The sequence below is a fragment of the Paroedura picta genome, chromosome 3 (assembly GCF_049243985.1).
Source record: "Paroedura picta isolate Pp20150507F chromosome 3, Ppicta_v3.0, whole genome shotgun sequence".
Taxonomy (NCBI): domain Eukaryota; kingdom Metazoa; phylum Chordata; class Lepidosauria; order Squamata; family Gekkonidae; genus Paroedura; species Paroedura picta.
In genome coordinates, this window is record NC_135371.1 from 172,529,244 (window position 1) to 172,548,146 (window position 18,903).

An 18,903-nucleotide genomic window follows, 5' to 3' on the forward strand; every position below is an offset into this window, starting at 1 on the left:
GGGCCAGAAACTGGGCAGAGAGGCCAAGGCCTTCCCCTGATAAGAACCTCAGAAGAGCCCTGCTGGGTCAGACCAGTGAAGGTCCATCTAGCCCAGCCTCCTGTCTTACACTGGGGCCAGCAACCGGGCAGAGAGGCTGAGGCCTTCCCCTGATAAGAACCTCAGGAGAGCCCTGCTGGGTCGGACCAGGGAGAGTCCCTCCAGTCCAGCCTCCTGTCTCACCCAGGGGTCAGCCACTTCCTCTGAGGTCCAGCAACAGGGCAGAGAGGCCAAGGCTTTCCCCTGATAAGAACCTCAGAAAAGCCCTGCTGGGTCAGACCAGTGAAGGTCCATCTAGCAGATCTTACGCAGGAGCCAGCCACAGGCCAGAGAGGCCAAGGCTTTCCCCTGAGGTTTCCTCCTGGCTCTGGGATTTAGAAGCTTTTCGTGGCGTTTCCCCTCAATCACCACGGCTAGTGGCCGCTGACAGACTCGTCCTCCATGAATCCATCTCACATCTTGTAAAGCTGTTTTGTTCCTGTGGCCACGACATCCTCGGGCAGCAACTCCCACATTCCAATCCCTCTGTGTAAAGTGGTATCTCCTTTCCCCCTTCTGAGCCTCCTGCCCACCAGCTGCATTTGATCCTCTCCCCTATCTTGCGTTCCCCTTCCTGGAAACTAAATGGAGACGTCCCGGACTCTTCAGCCACTCCTTCATACAATTCGCAACCTCCAGGTTTCCGCAGGGCAGAATCCCGATGGGATCGGCGTGGGCGTGAGGTCCCGTCGACTCAGATAGTGCCGGATCCTTCTCCGGCCCCAATCCACCCACCCACCCGTGAACAGAGACACGTGCAGAGCGGAGGGTCCAGATGGTTCCTTTTATTGCTATGTTCCATGACAAAGTTAGCACAAGGGGGGGAAAAAAAGAGAAAAGATCACAGACGGTACATGACCACTACGGGGTAAGTCCGGGCAAGGGGAGGTTCCACAGTGAGGGAGACAGGAGTAGAGACAACACTGCTGGATTTAAAGCTGCAACCGTGGAAGACTGCATTTGGGGTGCTCCCAGGCCTCTGGCGATGCAGGCGTGCGGGAGTGTGCGTGAGGAGGAGATGGAGCCGCTCTCTCGGTTCACCACTGGGGGGAGACATTGAGCCCTGAGCAGAATTCTGAGGGTCGCGAGCCCCTCGCTTTTGCTGGCGGACGGAGGGCAGGGGCTTGGCACATTCACAGACCGGGGCGCATCTTAATGGTGGTAGCAGCAGGCGTTTGGAAAAACTCCCCCAGCCGAATAATGCTTCAAGGCCCATTTTTGTGTGCGTGGGAGGGGGAAACGCCCCACTGTTCTGGAGGAAAGGGAGAACTGGTTGGGATTCTGAGGCCGGTCGAGCTCGGAGTTCAGTTTAAGCTGGAAAGCGATGTTTGCTACCAGAACTTTAGGAACATGAGATGATTTACAGAAAAGCAGGGAGCAAAACAACCGAGCAGTGGGAAAAGAAATTTTGCTTCCTTCAAGGATGACCATGCCTTTCGTACACAGCCTTGCTAGGGCATTGGTAAGGCTCTTAAGAGCATTCCCGGTTGCCTTGATCCCCCGATGAGGATACACGTGAAACGGGAAGGGATCCCGGTGCAAAAATTCAAATTTCTTCTTCCACCGGACCACAGATTGGTGGTTCTTCCTTCAGGTTAATCAGCACCTTCTAAAATCATCTCATCTCCTCATTTAGTCTTTCCAGTTGGTGTTCAACATCCTAGAATCATAGAGTTGGAAGGGACCCCCATCCACAGTGACCTCAATTCCATGCACACATGATTGCATCCCCCCAAAAATAAACCCCAGAATCTCTGGCCAGTCTGTCCTGGAGGAAATTCACCTTCCGACCCCAAAGTGGCCATCAGCTCTCTGGGCATGCCCAGTCCCTTGTGCCCCACCCACTCACAATCTGCCTAAATTCACAGAATCTAACACACAAAAAAGGAAGGTTCACAACAGAATATCAACAGGAAAACAAGGAACCTTTCCAAGGCAATATTCTTGTATATTCAATTCCAATACACTTTCTTTTATATACATGAAGAATCAACCATAACAGTTTCTAGATAATTTCCGTTTTCGAGATCTTCTTCAGTGGTCGAGTCCTCCAATATAAGACTGTTGTAACAATAGTGGGAAAATCCTACAGCCTTTCCTTATATTGGTGTTTTAATATCAATAGGCCATTGGCTCAAAAGGTACCGGGGAACGTTAGTCAAAGAGCATTCCCCTTGGAGGACTCAACTACTGAAGAAGAAAACCGAAATTATCTAGAAACCGTTATTGGTTGATTCTTCATGCATATGAAAGAAATTGTATTGGAACTGAATATATATATTATTGCAAGAATATTGCCTTGGAAAGGTTCCTTGTTGTTCTGTTTAAATTCACAGGTCCGGCAGTTCGGTCAGATGGCTCTCCAGCCTCTGTTTAGAAACTTCCAGAGAAGAGGAACGTGCCACCTCCCGAGGAAGCCTGTTCCCCTAGGATCTGCAGAAGGGCAAGACAAATGCAGAGAGGTGTAAAAACACTTTGCAATCGCTCAGGATGCATCCGTCTCTCCCGGAAGGTGGTTTATTTTGGTCTGGGACAGACAGGAAATCTATGGGCTCCCTTTTTGGCAATCGATGCCAGCGGCTAATGGCCTTTCAACAAAGAGAGAAACCTTGGCCTGTAGCCCAGAAGTCTTAGGACTCCCGTGTGCCCGATCCGAGAGAGAGCTGCCGTTTACCGCAGTTCTTTTCCCATGGCCCAAGACGGGAGCGGAGGAGGCACCACTGAATAGGGAAGTTGGAAGGGGGAAGAGAGAAACAGGGCATCCGTTTGGCAAGGAAGTGTGAGGTTTTTAAGCCACGGCGGAGGTTCACTGCAAGATTACGTGGACTGGACCTTGGCATTCATCTTTGCCCTGTATTTACACGTGGCCCGAGCCGTAGCGTCCGCCTGCAGAATTTTTAAAACGGGGTACAGAAAATACTGAACAGATGGCCTTGCAGACAGCAAATAGGTGAGTGGGCAAAGTCAGGAAAAACATATTAACAGAGGGACTCTTGTTGGGATTTGGGAAGGGTGTTCTCTTTACGGGCTGCGGACAAGCCGGCAGGCTCCAACAGCATGATTTAATTGTCCGAGGTAACCGCTTTGATGGCACTTGGGCTGAGCTGTTTCCCTGTTCTTCGTCAATAAACTTTCCCAAATAGACATCTCTGTTGCTGAAACGGATTGACATTTTATCAAGCGGTTTCTGAAAGGACCTTGGGCGGGGGGAGGCTGGGCCGTGAAGAATTCAGACACAACAAGGCTCTTTCTAGGAAGGAGGCAGTGGCCTGCCGCCCCCCTGGGTGAGAACCCGGCCCCCGGAACTCGTGGGTGGGAGGGGATGACGTAGGTGAACAACCTCCCGGCAGGCTGCGTGGGATTAGCTGTGCTGAAAGTGAAAGCAGAAGCCAAAAATGCCCTGCCGGGTCAGGCCGAAGGCCGATCTGGCTGAGCATTCGGCCCCTAAGCATGTGCAGCCAGCTTGCGTTGCCTTGGGGGCTTAGGCTAGACTGCCTCTCCGCATGGAGGTTCCGTTGATCCCAGACTCTTTCCGGTCGCTCTTACGATGGGGCATCTTTGCCGTGTAAAAGACCAGCATAACACATTAAAAGCGCTGCAGGCACAGATCTCAACGGGGCGAGCGTAGGATGAAACCGTCCCTACCTTTGGGTAGAGTGGACGCAGTCCAGCATGGCCCCTGCCTCCTTTTCCTGGCAATACCGCCTTTCTCCCCCCACCCAACACGCCGATCCCTTGTGTCATGAGGTTGTCTTGTTATGTAAGTTAATCTCAAACATACATATATATATATATATATATACACACACACAAGAAACAAACGGAGACGCGATATTTATAACTTCGGCCACAAAATAAAAGTTTTGATTTCTCTTTCTCTCTCTCTCTTTTTACAACCCCTGGACCTATTAAGAAAATTACACATTTCCCTTTTCCTGTATAACGGCTTCCTTTAAAAATATACACACGGGAAGCGTTCTGAGCAATGAAAGTCCTGTTGGTGGGGGATCCATAGCTTTGTGTGTATACACACATACATATACATACATACATATATATATAGCACTCTCCCTTTCTCTCTCGTAGAAAATGAGCAAATTAAAAACCCAGCAGAGCTGTGGGTGGGCAACGACGCCAGGAGAGACGACGAGGCAGAGCGCTGGCAAAATTCGGCTCAGACCACCGGACACTGGACTTCTTCTGAGTCCCCTTAGGCCAAAATCCCCCACACAAATTTCCAGAATCGGGAAATTATTCCTGTCAGCAGCAACCGAAGTACAAAATGCGTGTGGAATTTCCCCAGCCTTGAAGGTCTCCCTTGCAGGCTCGGTGCTGTGATAGACTGGGCTAGCCCCCTCCCACCCCCGGAAGACTCGAGTTCGAATCCTCCCTCAGCACTGAAATGGGCGATGTCACTTGGGGCTGTTTCTTCTGTATCTGCCTAATCTAACTTGCAGGCTTGGTGTGAGGAAAGGACGGGGGAAGAGAAAGAGAGGGGGAACCCTGTGTGCGCTGCCCTCACCTTGCCAGAGAAACGGCGGGGACAAGCTGGCTATCATGTGGAAACGACACACCCGATTTCCAGGTTGTTCTATACGAAGCCTTTGGGTAAATCTGGCGGTTCCAACGAAGAGGACATCGGAAAGCTGTCAGGATTTAATTCTGGGTATAAATTTCAGGGCCCACACACACCTCCTCACCTTTTCCCCCCCAGATCTAAGCTGAGTGCTATAGCACTAAAGCGACAGGTGCTGTTGTGACGCTGTAGCGCTATCCTGATTTAGTGCTACAGCGCTCAACTTAGAACACCGGGGAGGGGGAAAGGATGAGGGAGATTGCGCAAAGGGGAAACAGTGGCATTTTTTATGTTCTAAACTGAGCGCTATAGCACTAAAGCGACAGGTGTTGTTGTGACGCTGAAGCGCTATCCTGATTTAGTGCTACAGGGCTCAACTTAGAACACCGGGGAGGGGGAAAGGATGAGGGAGATTGCGCAAAGGGGAAACAGTGGCAATTTTTGCAGCACCTCTGCAGCGATTCAGAAGCGCGGCTAAGAGATGGCTTGTATTTGGAAGAAATCTGGTTCCCTCAACAATGGTTCAGCCCCGCTATGTTGACAGGACGCGACGGGTTAATATGGGCTTCTCAACCAGGGTTTCATAAAGCCCTGGGGCATCTTGACGGCCCAGGATCTTCCATTTCCCAACCTGGGATCGCTCAGATATTATGAGACAATTTCCCCAAGATTACGAAGTTACATGTTTTTGATCTCCAATTTTACAGTGAAATATTGTTAACAATCTTGTAATTGGCCCCAAAGACCGTCCGGGCGGGCGCTAAAAGAGAATTTACAAGGTTTTTCTTCTTTCTATATTTACACGCTCCACTTGAGGCTCACAATAGTCATTTGTGATTTGCTGCTTATTTTGTTTGAGAAATACAAATTAATAAGAACAGTTTCAAACTCCACAGCCCCGCAAAGGTGGGAATTAATCAATTTTTAACGGGTGGGAGTTAATTAATTTTTTATATAAACATTTATCGGGTGAAATGACCATATATGGTCATGTCAAACTCCTCCCCAACCCCAAATGGCCAATGAGGGGCCTGGAGGGGGTGGGAAGGGGAGGGGCCACGGGTGGGCGTGTCCACAGCTCTGCTTCCCAACCCTATTCTGCACGATCCCGACACTTCTGGGGTTTCTCAAAGCCTGAAGAATGTTTTAGGGGTTTCTCAACAGTAAAAAAGTTGAGCACGGCTCGCGTTAATCAAATCCGTCAGCAGCCAGGATGACTGTGGGTGAGGGGGAATGCTGCACTGCCTTTACTAAACGTATTTAGAAATACCTTGCTCTACCCCAGGCTTTCTTAACCACGGTCTTGTGAAACCCTGGGGTTTCTTGATAGCCTTGGGAGGGTTTCCCGAACGGGTGGGCGTTAATTCATTTTTTAATATATATTTTAAATTAAATGCGTGAAACATTTATCGGCTGATAGGACCATATATGGTCATGCCGAGCTCCGCCCCCTTCCCAAAATGGCCAATGATGGGCCTGGAGGGCGTGGGGAGGGGAGGGGCCTCAGGTGGGCGTGTCCACAGCTCTGCTTCCCAGCCATATTCTGCCCCATCATGCCACTTCTGGGGGTTCTCGAAACCTGGAGCATGTTCTAGGGGTTTCTCAAGGGTAGAAAAAGTCAAGAGAGGCTGTTCTACATAGAGGGGGCTCAGCTATGCCAGGGATATGGTTATTAGCTTGGCACAGTTTGGGGAGACCATGCCGCACAGTTCCCCTCACCCTTCCCCACATCCCTCAACTGGCTGCCGGACTGCGCTTTCCCGTCACTGAGCTTGGAGACAAAATCCAGACACCCCGTCTCAGACTCATTCAGCCCCAGACGGCTGGGGAGGGCGTGCCGAGTCGCCTCTCTCCCGGATCATGACCCCGCACACAGCTCTGTTCCACCAGGTCGGAGGGAACCCCCCCCCCTCCTGTGAATTTGGCTAAATCGATCTATATATAGATATATAGGTATATATATATATATATATATATATATATATATATATTATAATGTATATAGAAATTTAAAATATTTTCTCTTTAAAAAATAACATTTCTGCTTTTAAAAAAATGTAAATCTAAGGCTCTCTTTCCCCGTCCCCAAACCTCCCGCCACCCCATATGGCCTTTAGAACGCCCGCCGTCCCGCTCGGATTAGAGGGATACGGTTCCCCCTTCCCACGGCCGGGCCAGGTTCCGGCGCCGGCGGGAAGGGGGAACAGAACCCGCCGTACCTTTGCGCCGTGTGCCGGGAGGCCCGTCCCCCAGCTCAACACTCGGCAGGCGACATGTACCCCCGCCCCACCCCGTTGGCAGCCAGGAATTGAGTGGCACAGGCAAAAGAAAAACAAAAAAACAACCCCCCCCCCCAACCACCCAAACCCGACGGTGCCTTTTCTCGGCGAGGGGTGGAGGGCGCCGGGCTGGGTCACATGACGCTCTCCAAGATGACCACTTTGGTGCTGACGTCCGACACGGGGGTCAGAGTGGTCAGGGCGCCGTCCTCCCCTTCGGGCACCTTGAACTCCAGGTGGTGCAGTCCCCAGATGGGCTGGGTGAGGTGGTGCCAACGCTGTGGGAGAGGAAGAGGGAAAGACAGAGAAAATGACATGAGAGTCCAGTAGCACCTTTAAGGCCAACGGAGATTGTTGGTGGGGCGCTTGGGGACAAGACAGAGAACTGTTCTCCGGAGGGAAGGAGCTCCCTGTGGGAAGACTGTTCAGGTAGATAATAAAAAATAAATATGAAACCAATAAAGACCAGGGTCAAACGAAACATTGCTCTTTTTTTAAAAACTGTGCCTCTATCCACCAGTTATGTTCCTATGTAAAGAAGAAGAGTTGGTTCTTATATGCAGCTTTTCTCTATCTGAAGGAGTCTCAAAGTGGTTTCCAATCGCCTTCTCTTCCTCTCCCCACAACAGACACCCTGTGAGGGAGGGGAGGCTGAGAGAGCCCTGAGATTCCTGAAGAAGAAGAAGAGTTGGTTCTTATATGCCACTTTTCTCTACCCGAAGGAGTCTCAAAGGGGCTTACATTCGCCTTCCCTTTCCTCTCCCCACAACAGACACCCTGTGAGGGAGGTGAGGCTGAGAGAGCCTCGATATTACTGAAGAAGAAGAGTTGATTCTTATATGCCACTTATATGCCACTGAGGGAGGGGAGGCAGAGAGAGCCCTGATATTCCTGTTCAGTCAGAGCTAGGTTGATCAAAACCCTGAGGCGAAGGACTTTCTAGCTATGGACGGGTACTTTTATTCCTGCTGCGAGGATCCAATTGCGTCCCTTGGTCAGTAAAGCCCCTGTAGAGCCAGGACCCTGGCGGTGGGCAAACCGAACTGCTCCCCGTTCCCGAACCACCCTCTACTGAATCGATTCCGATGGGCGGGGAAGAAACCTCACCTCCGCCAGCGTCCCCTTGGCACGGATGAGTTTGTAGAGGGCGGTCAGAGGGACGCACAGCATCGAGGAGAGGGCGAACCCCCAGCCGATGGCCTCGCCCCACCAGGGGTAGACGTAGCTGTTGTTGTAGATCAATGGCTTGTAGTAGGCGACGTTGAAGAGGAAAATGCCCTGGAAGGAAGCGGGAGAAACAACGGGATGGGCACTTGTTTCGTATCCACCTCTGCCCTCGGAGGGCAGAAGGAAGGAGAAGATCTGGGGGTTTTATATCCCGCTTTATACTATCCGAAGGAGACTCAGAATGGTTGACGATCACCTGCTCTGGGCTGTTCGGAGAACAGTACTTTGTTTGTTCGGAGAACAGTCCTCCTGTGCTTTGTTATTTTGGTGGTTCGGTGATACTCTTATCTTTCTCCTCAGAGGGACTAACAGTGTTCTCATCTCCTCCATCTTATCTCCACAATAGCCCTATGTGACGGATTAGGCTGAGACAAGAGCTGGTTTTTGGTACCCCGCTTGGTGTTGTGGTTAACAGTGGCGGCTTTTAACCAGGCGAGCCGGGTTTGATTCCCTGCTCCTCCGCATGCAGCCAGCGGGGTGACCTTGGGCCAGTCACAGCTCTCTCAGAGCTCTCTCAACCTCACCTCCCTCACAGGGTGCCAGTCGTGGGGAGAGGGAGGGAAGGCGATTGTAAGCTGCTTTGAGACTCTGTTGGGTAAAGTCGGATGACAAAGCCACTCCACTACCTGAAGGAATCCCAAACCAGGTCAGAATTGCCTTCCTTCCTCTCCCCACAACAGACACCCTGTGAGGTAGATGAAACCGAGAGAGCTCTGAGAGAACTGAGGCTGGCCCGAGGTCACCCAGCTGGCCCCATATGTCTCAAAGCAGCTTCCAATCACCTTCCTTTCCTCTCTCCACAGTAAGGCAGGTGAATTTGAGCTTTGAGAGAACTGAGACTGGCCTGAGGTCACCCAGCTGGCTGCATGTAGAGGAGGAATGGGGAATTGAACCCGGCTCTCCAGATGAGATTCTGCCACTCTTGGCCACGACGTCAAGCCAGCTCTAAGGCAGCACCCCCCTTTCCCCCAGAGTTCCAATACGATATTCAGACAAGATCATATCCGTCTAGGGACAGTTCACTTGTTGAAAAGGTCCTTTTAGCTCTGAACGGGGCCCTCGGGAACATATTTCCCCCACGTCCTGAAGTGTGCAAGCCCTCAGGGGAGCATTAGAGCCGCTCTCTGGAGTCTGTGCTTTGGGCATCACCAGACTGCCTCAGGAAGGCCAAGATGGTACTGCTTCCTGCTGCTCCGGAGCTCAGGGGAGCCCCTCGGAGGGTCCCCAGAGGGTCCTTCCTCTGCTGACAAAGCTGCCAGAGATGGGCTAGCCATGATCCCAACAGCTTCCCTGTCTGCCAAACAACCCCATCTCCTCCAGGGGGATCTCCGAGTGCAGAGTGGGAATGGCTCCCAAAAGAATGCGCATGTGTATGGGTGCATGTGCCACCCTCCAGGTGGTTAATACAAAGGAGATGGCGCACACAGCATGTGCCAAAAATAAAAAAAGAGTTGCAAGAATCGGAAGGATGTGAAAACATAGAACTCTAGTTTTTTAAAAAAATCTTTGCTGTTAATCCCCCCTCCTCTGTTTTTAGCTCCAATTAAAGATCGCAGGGAGACGAAACTGTGGAACATTTTGAGCAAGCGGGCAGGGCCGACAGGGGTTCTGATTGGCCAAGACAGATAACGAACAGACCGCCTGTCAGCACACAACTACTTGGTGCATGAATGCAAAGAGGTCCTTTGAATAGGACCCTCCTGGGAAACAGCCCAGCCTCACTCCCTGGTATGTTGTGCCTGGCTCCTGCTTCATGGCCAGAGCCAGGTTTCCAAAGAGGTCCAGGGAACCCGGCTCAGTGGATCCCCACCCCCAGGGGTCTTACCAAGCAGACGAGGGGGGTCAAGAACATCCAGCACCACTTCATCCACGGGAACGGCCGGTAGCCGATCATGCAGGCAATGTCGTCCATGAAGCGGTCGGCACCTGGGAGGGCGGGGCAGGGGGCAGGGGAGGGGAGCACACGGGAACGCGTGAAGGCGCTTGTAAGGAAGGGGTCCAAAAAGGCCAGTACTGCCTGCTCAAACTGGCAGCCGCTCTCCAGGGTCTTTCTTTCAGCATCCCCTCCTGCCTGGTCCTTCTAACTGGAGATGCTGCCAGGGATTGAACCTGGGACCTCCTGCCTGCCAAGCAGAGGCTCTGCCACTGAGCCAGGGTCTCAGGCCAAGGTCTTTCCCATCCCCTCCTGCCTGGTCCTTCTAACTGGAGATGCTGCTGGGGATTGAACCTGGGACCTTCTGCCTGCCAAGAAGAGGCTCTGCCACTGAGCCAGGGTCACAGGCCAAGGTCTCCCCCATCCCCTCCTGCCTGGTCCTTCTAACTGGAGATGCCGGGGATTGAACCTGGGGCCTTCTGCCTGCCAAGCAGAGGCTCTGCCACTGAGCCAGGGTCTCAGGCCAAGGTCTTTCCCCTCCCCCCTGCCTGGTCCTTTTAACTGGAGATGCCGGGGATTAAACCTGGGACCTTCTGCCTGCCAAGCGGAGACTCTGCCACTGAGCCAGGGTCTCAGGCCAAGGTCTTTCCCATCCCCTCCTGCCTGGTCCTTCTAACTGGAGATGCCGGGGATTAAACCTGGGACCTTCTGCCTGCCAAGCAGAGACTCTGCCACTGAGCCAGGGTCTCAGGCCAAGGTCTTTCCCATCCCCTCCTGCCTGGTCCTTTAACTGGAGATGCCGGGGATTGAACCTGGGACCTTCTGCCTGCCAAGCAGGGGCTCTGCCACTGAGCCAGGGTCTCAGGCCAAGGTCTTTCCCATCCCCTCCTGCCTGGTCCTTCTAACTAGAGGCCGGAGACTGAACCTGGGACCTTCTGCAGGCCACGCAGAGGCCAAGCCCTTCTCCAAATTGAGGGAGGGTCAGATGCCTCCCCCACATTGCCCCTGCCAGGCCAATGGCCCTTGACCTACCGAAGCAGCCCGGCTGGGCTCGCCTGCCCCTCCAGCGGCAGATAAAGCTGAGGCTTTTCAAGGGCAAGACTCCGCCTCGGCCGGCAGAGAGGAAGGGCAGACAGAGATGCCCTTGAGTGGAGACGGGCGGCGTGCACAGCAGGAGACAGCCTCGTCCCGTGTTGGCCAGCTCACCCGTTGGCGGGCATTGCCCTCTTCCCCTCAAGGCAGATCAACTCAGCAGCAGAACTAGCTGCCGAAGGCCGTCTTCCCCCAAAGCAAAATTTGAGTCCGATAGAATTTTTAAGACCCCGAAAGATTTGCTCAAGGCGTAGTCTTGGTTGGTCTTAAAGGTGATATTGGACTCAAATCTTGTTGCGCTACTTCAGATCAACACAGAGACCCACTTTACTTGCAAGAAGGCTGTTTAAATCAAAGGGACACAGAAATTTGTGTTTTGCTGGGTGGGGGGATCTGTTCCTGCCCCTAACGCTAAAGGCAGACACAAGTTCTCAAGGGACCTGTGAAAAACGAAGGGTTGTATGTTGAGCAATGATGGAGATCCACTCCCCGGGAGCAAAGGGCCGCTCTGGAAGGGGGTCTCTGTGGCCTCGCCTCCCCCACCCTGCTGAAGCCCCTCCCCTCCCCAGGCCCCACCCACCTCAGGCTCTCCCCATTCCATTTCCCGGAATATCCCAACCGGGATCTGGCCGCTCGGCGTGACCGTCCTTGATGTCCTCTCGCGTTGGCAGAAAAAGCCCACCCTGGGGCAGGCCGTTCACCACCCTGCTCGAGAACGGGCCGAAGGGAAGGGACGGCATTTGGGCTCCAATAACATGGGGGCTGCACGGCCAAGAGGGTCTGAGACAGGACCGAAGACGCAGGAAAGAGCCTTCCCGTGCAGGGGGGTAGATCACTTCTGCTTTGTGTGCTCCCCTCATGCGAGGAGTTGGGGCTCATCCAGGGGTCCCCAACACGGTGCCCACGAGCATCTGGATGTTGACCAGCCCCGTTTAGAAAATGAGTGGGGCGAGGTGGGGGCTTCTGATTGGCCCCTGGAGAGCAGAGGGGCTGCGGTTGGTTTTCTTCTGTGTTGGTTTTCTTCTCTCTCAGACGCTGCTTGATGTTTTTGTTTAGTCCACACTGTCTGCCTCCCTTTTTCCTTCAAGCTAATCTATTTGGGGCTTTCTTTTTTTAAAGACATTTTATCTAACTCTGGGCACAGAGGGAACATGCGATCAGAAGAGAAGGAAAAGAGCTGTTTGTCCCTCCGCTTTTCACTGCCGGAAGGTTTCTCAAAGGGGCCGACGAATGCCTTTTCCTTCCTCTCCCCTCAGCAGACGGCCTGTGAGGTAGGTGGGGCTGAGAGAGCTCCAAAAGAACTGCTCAGCGAGAACAGATCTATCAGGGCTGGGACTAGCCGAAGGTCTCCCAACTGGCTGCATGTGGAGGAGCGTGGAATCAAACCCGGTTGTCCAGATTTTGCACAGTTTGGTGGACTTCAAGAGCGCCTTTTAGAAGACTGTCCACCTGTTTAAAAAGCTGTGGCGGCAGGCCTGCCAACCTCCAGGTGGCACCTGGAGATCTCCCCCACCACCATAGTGTCATGGTTAAGAGCAGCGGTCTGTACTCTGGAGATGCTGGGTTTGATTCCCCGCTCCTCCACCTGCAGCCAGCTGGGTGACCTTGGGCCAGTCCCAGTCCTGTCAGAGCTGTTCTCGCAGACCAGTTCTCTTAGAGCTCTCTCAGCCCCACCTACCTCACAGGCCGTCTGCTGAGGTGAGAGGAAGGCAAAGGCTCCAGACAAAACGGTGGGGGTGTTTATTTATTTACAGGATCTCGATCCCTGGTTCACTTTCTGCCACCTCCTCCCTTCCCTTGGCCTGAAGACACAAAGGGCTGGCTCTTACCGTACACCCATGCGATGACCACGCACTCCCAGAAGGCTTGCCACAGAAGCGTCGTCCCGCTTGCGGAGTAGTAGTCAAACAGCTGGAAGACATACATGCCCCCCTGGGGGGAGCGGATGGGGGTCAGGGGGTGTGTGAAGACTCCAGGGCACACTCTTGTGTTCATCGACTTCGTCGGTACCCTGCCTTCCTCCTCCGGGGGGACTCTGAGCATCTCGTGTCATTCTCCTGTCCTCTTTTTTAAAGCCCTCCCAACGACCCTGCGAGGGAGGTAAGGCCAAGAGTGCGCAACTGGCCCCCAGCCATCCAGTGAGCTTCCCTGGCAGCGCCAGGATTTGAACCCGGACTGCCCAGATCAGGGGTAGTCAAACTGTGGCCCTCCAGATGTTCATGGACTACAATTCCCAGGAGCCCCTGCCAGCAAATGCTGGCAGGGGCTCCTGGGAATTGTAGTCCATGGACATCTGGAGGGCCGCAGTTTGACTACCCCTGGCCCAGATGCTAGCCCAACACTCTAACCGTAATGCCAAGCTGGCTCTCAGCTCTCTTCTGCCCAGTTCTCTGATGCCTCCTTCCCAGGTTCCGTCCTGCCTCTAAGGTCTTCTGGCCCGGCAGGCTTTGATAGAGAAGGCAAGGCCCGTGGTGTGCGTTAAGCCAAAATATATTTTATTGCTCAATTAAAATTCCCTACCCGTATCGCCCACAGGCTGCGTCGGGGGAACCTGTAATGTATCTGTTTGCAAATGCATTAGCGAGTTCTCGTGAAATCGTAAAGCGGGGCTTTATTTTGATCTCTTGGTGACTGGGGCAGCTCCATTTTAGTTTCGGCATTCTGCGGTTCTCCCAAGGTGGCCCAGGGGGGCTGGAACTAACGCCCGTCTCTCCCCACCACAGACACCCTGTGAGGGAAGTGGGGCTGAGAGAGCCCTGCTATTACTGAAGGAGAAGGAGAAGGAGAAGGAGAAGGAGAAGGAGAAGAAGAAGAAGAAGAAGGAGAAGAAGAAGAAGAAGAAGAAGAAGAAGAAGAAGAAGAAGAAGAAGAAGAATTAGAAGAATTAGAAGAATTAGAAGAATTAGAAGAATTAGAAGAATTAGAAGAATTAGAAGAATTAGAATTAGAATTAGAATTAGAATTAGAATTAGAATTAGAAGAAGAAGAAGAAGAAGAAGAAGAAGAAGAAGAAGAAGAAGAAGAAGAAGAAGAGTTGGTTCTCATATGCCACTTTTCTCTACCCGAAAGAGTCTCAAAGCGGCTTCCAATCACCTTCCCTTTCCTCTCCCCACAACAGACACCCTGTGAGGGAAGTGAGGCTGAGAGAGCCCTGAGAGAACTACTCAGTCAGAACAGCTCTATCAGTGACTAGCTCAAGGTCACCCAGCTGGCTGCATGTGGAGGAGGAGTGGGGAATCAAACCCGGCCAGCCAGATTAGAATTCTGCGCTCCTAACCACGACACCAAGAAGTCCCGGGTTGCTGTGCAGAGGCAGGCAGTGGCCAAGGTGGCACCAACTTGACGACTGGGAAGCCGCTCAAATGACAAAACACAGAGGGGGTTTGCTGTTGCCTGCCTCTGCACAGCCACCCTGGGACTCCTTGGTGTCTTAGTGACCTCCCCTAGCTTCCAAGATCTGTGGAGGTCAGGCTACCCTGGGCCGCCCAGGTCAGGCCAGAGGGACTATTACCTCCCCAGAAACGGCAGGACACTGGGCTGGCATTCCTGCATTGCTTTCTGCTTTAACCCGAGCAATCGAGCGCGTCAGATCCTTATCAGACGCGGTCCGCTCCCAGGACTGCCTGTGGCTTTCCAGTTTTGCAAGCGGTGCGCTTTTGCCCCGGTCACTCTCACCTTCCCACGGGCTGCGCTAATCTCCCCTTCGGGCCTGACCGGAGCAGCGCCAAGCCACCTGTAAAGCAGCTCAGGTGTATAATTGAACCAAGCCCCGAGGGACACCTGCGGGCCAACGTGAGTCACCCGGCAGGAGCCCTGAAAAACGGCCCAAGGACCACGGCGTCCTCTTTGCCTCTCTGCCGGACCTCTCCTGATCTGCGGCACAGGGGGCAGCAGCAAGGGCACCGAGGCCCGGTCATACAAACCTTTTGTTTTTTAGGCCTGAGGACCACCTAAGGTTGCCAGGCTCCAGGGGGTCCCTGGAAATTGGCAGCTGCAAGCACACACAGCTTCGAGGGGCGGGGGCGGGGAAACTGCTGGAGCAGAGACCCATCTGTGGCTCTGTGCCACGAGGTACGGAGAATGCTCTGTCTGGGGCAGGGATTCTTGGTATTCCTGGTGCTTGGGGGGGGGGGGACACACAGTGGGAGGGCTTCTGGAGTTCTGGCCCTGCTGGTGGGCCTCCTGATGGCCCCTGGGTTTTGGCCACTGTGTGACACAGAGGGTTGGACTGGGTGGGCCACTGGCCTGATCCAGCATGGCTTCTCTTATGTTCTTAATCTTCCACTATTAAAACTGTTCACTAGAGAACCAAAATCCATTCCTCTGGAGGCACCGGCTGCTTAGAGAGTGGACTTTCAGGCCTTGTACCCTGCTGATGTCCCACCCTTCTTCAAAGTCCACCCTCCTCAGGATCCCGTCCCCCAAATATCCAGGTACTTCCCAACCACATTGCCCCCCTCAGAGAACATACACTAAGTCAGGGGTGGTCAAACTGTAGTTCTCCGGATGTCCATGGACTACAATTCCCATGAGCCCAAGGGGCTCATGGGAATTGTAGTCCATGGGCATCTGGAGAGCCATAGTTTGCCCCTTCTGCACTAAATGAGCAAATTACAGGGTTCCTGTGCTACCTGGAGGCCTCAACTTTGAGAGCCCGCGTGGTGTCATGGTTAAGAGCGGCTGCCTCTAATCTGGAGAACTGGCTTTAATTCCCCACTCCTCCACATGCAGCCAGCTGGGTGACCTTGGGCCCGTCACAGTTCTCTCAGAGCTCCCTCAGCCCCAACTCCCTCATAGGGTGTTTGTTGTGGGGAGAAGAAGGGTAGCCGACTGTAGGCCGCTTGGAGACGCCTTCCGGTAGCAGAAAGCCAAACCAGCTCCTCCTTCTGCCACCTGTGTCCTGACCATCAGCAACCCCCAGAGGTCTTTGTTCGCGGCCAGGGCCAAGGGAATATGTCTTCGGAACCGGCAGGGGGTGGAGCCCAACGCCTCTCTTTTTGTAAATAAAGTCTCTCAGAAGGTGTCTCGGCTGGTCCGCAAACTCAGTCCAGAGATCCCGCTTTTGCAAAATATAAACTACATAAAACTTCTGTTGCTCCGGACTTCGGATCTAAAGTTTTAAAGGTAAAGGTATCCCCTGTGCAAGCACCGAGTCATGTCTGACCCTTGGGGTGACGCCCTCCAGCGTTTTCATGGCAGACTCAATACGGGGTGGTTTGCCAATGCCTTCCCCAGTCATTACCGTTTACCCCCCAGCAAGCTGGGTACTCATTTTACCGACCTCGGAAGGATGGAAGGCTGAGTCAACCTTGAGCCGGCTGCTGGCTCAAAGTTTTACAAGAGGATAACTGGGTGGAACATGAAACTGGAGAGGCCTCGGGCAATGAATCCAGCGGGACCTGCTCGGAGAGGAGTGGGCGCCCGACAACGATCTTTCATCTGTTCCGCCTGAAAGCACAGCTAGTACAAGCCACCTGAGGTGAGTGCGCGTCGCGGTCCCCAAGTCGGTGCCCGTGGGCGCTGCGGCCCCCTTGGATACTGTTCCTGGGGCCCACTAAGGGCTTTAGAAAGGGGCCAGGACTAGGCGAGCCTTCTGCCCAGCAGGCTGCCGACTGGCTGTGCAGATTAAAAGGCCCCCTGTGAACTGGAACGTCTGCGTGAAATGTCGGAGGAGTATTATTAGTTATACAAAACCTCGCTCCTTTTGCGATTGTGCCCACCTGCCTTCTGTCACAATTCCAAAGGTGCCCCTGGGCTCACAAAGAGCTGAGGGCCACTGGTGGGTACAGTTCTTTCTACTTTTAGGGATTCCCAACCAGGGGTACGTAGACCCCTGGGGGTCCGCGGGAGCTCTGAAGCGGTGTGGTGGTGGTGGGGTCTGGTCTGTCTTCTCAGCTCCTGCTTTTCTTTCCATCCTACATGAGCGTAGTAGTAAAGGCAAGGGGAGGGAGCAAAAGGAGAGCTAAGGGTGTGGGGAGTGATGTCACTTCCAGATTGTAAGCCATGATGTCACTTCCGGGGCTGGGATGGGGCAAGCTGGCATCACTTCTGGGGCTCCTTAAAGTCTGAGAAACGATTTCAGGGTCAAAAGGTTGAAAAAGGCCGGTCTAAGGAAATATATACGCATTTTAAGGAAGGAAGTAATTTAGGAATTGGATTTTCCTGGTTGCAATGGCACAGTCTTTTGACCTTGACTTCCCTCATGGATCAAACATTGGCAACAGAAAGTCAGTGCTGGGGAGCAGGCAACACGGCCCAAGAATGGCGCCATGGTTCGAGACCCGAGTTCGAATCCCCACTCAGCCCTGGAAGTGTGGTGGTCAATCTTGGGCTAGATGCTCTCTTTCAGCCACACAGGGCTGTTGTTTATTTTGTAATTTTATGCCACGTCTTTGAAGAAGAAGAAGATGAGTTGGTTCTTATAGTCTTATAGTTGGTTCTTACAGTCGCCTTCCCATTCCTCTCCCCACAACAGACACCCTGTGAGGTGGGTGAGGCTGAGAGAGCTCTAATATTCCTGCTCGGTCAGAACAGTTTTATCAGTGCTGTGACTAGCCCAAGGTCACCCAGCTGGCTGCATGTGGGGGAGTGCAGAATTGAACCCGGCATGCCAGATTAGAAGTCCGCACTCCTAACCACTACGCCAAACTGGCTCTCCCTGATGGGGTCCTAAGGTCAGCTTATGTCCTTCTCCTCTCCTCCGTTTTATGATCACAATCATCCTGCCAGGGAGAGTAGGCAGAGAGAGTGAGATTGGCCCAGGGTCACCCAGCGAGATTTCATGGCATGAGTGGGGGATTTGAACCTGGATCTTCCAGATAATAGCCCGACATCCTTCACCACTGTGATAGGAGACAGAACGATGCTGTGAGATGTTTTGGGACCCCACCGGGGAGAAAAGCGAGGTACAAATTTTAAAAAATGCACATGCATTCCGTTTCATCCCCCCCCCCTCCCAGCGACATGATTTCTTGCTCAAATCAATGAAGCTGCAGAGGATGAATTAACCCTCACATTGGGAGCAGGGTGAGAAAAGGAGACCCATTTCTTCTATCTGCCTCGGGAACCCCCAATAAGTTTTCCGACCGTCCCCTCTAAACCCCCTTTCTGACATTTTAGCAGAAACCGGAAGTCCACTCTGCATTCTGGGCCACGTCCCCCCCACCCCACCGACAGCGGGGTTCCCCGCCACGGCCTTACCTCCGTCACCATGGACAGTTCGACGAGGAAGCAGACGACGCAGCAGACGGCCACCGTGACCTCTCTCTGGAACCGGAAGGCGTAGGCGGCCGGGAAGAAATCCAAGATGCCGGTGATAAAACCTTCCACGCCCACAAACTGCGGGGCCGGCCGAGGCGACGGGAGAAAAGGAGATTGTGAGACGGGTGACCAGTGAGGCCCTCCCCATCCCCATCCCCTGCAGCTTCTCCCGTTGCAGGACGATGTCCCGCCGTCTCTGCCCTTCTGGGCCTCCTCCCCAGTCCTCCCTGGTCCTGCCCTTCACTCACCTGGCTGTCCAAACCCAAAAGCAGCAACATGAAGAAAAAGAGGGCAGCCCACAGAGGTGCCACTGGCATGAGGGTGACAGCGCGGGGGTACGCGATGAAGGCCAGGCCGGGCCCTGCGGGGGCAAAGAGAGGAGGGGGAGAGAGGCGGTCAGGACTATTTAGGGACGGGACTGAGAACCAAACAGCCAAGGCTCCATCGCCCCTGTGGGGATCTATGGTGAGGCCTCCTTTGGAGTCCTGTGCCCAGTTAATTTCTATTTATTTATTAGA

The 18,903-nt window shown here is 53.4% G+C and overlaps 1 protein-coding gene across 2 annotated transcripts in view; it reads right to left on the reverse strand.

Moving 5' to 3' along the window:
* Positions 1–848: 848 nt before the first annotated feature.
* Positions 849–18,903, reverse strand: part of SLC6A8 (solute carrier family 6 member 8) — a 37,948-nt gene continuing 19,893 nt past the window's right edge. For both annotated transcript variants that reach the window (XM_077329653.1, XM_077329654.1), the window contains exons 8-13: positions 18,634–18,746; positions 18,326–18,463; positions 12,955–13,057; positions 9,986–10,086; positions 8,041–8,211; positions 849–7,211 (exon numbers count right to left, since the gene is read on the reverse strand). In XM_077329653.1, the coding sequence (XP_077185768.1) occupies positions 7,068–7,211; positions 8,041–8,211; positions 9,986–10,086; positions 12,955–13,057; positions 18,326–18,463; positions 18,634–18,746 (770 nt within the window). In that variant the 3' untranslated portion in view covers positions 849–7,067. The remainder of the gene's footprint in view (positions 7,212–8,040; positions 8,212–9,985; positions 10,087–12,954; positions 13,058–18,325; positions 18,464–18,633; positions 18,747–18,903) is intronic.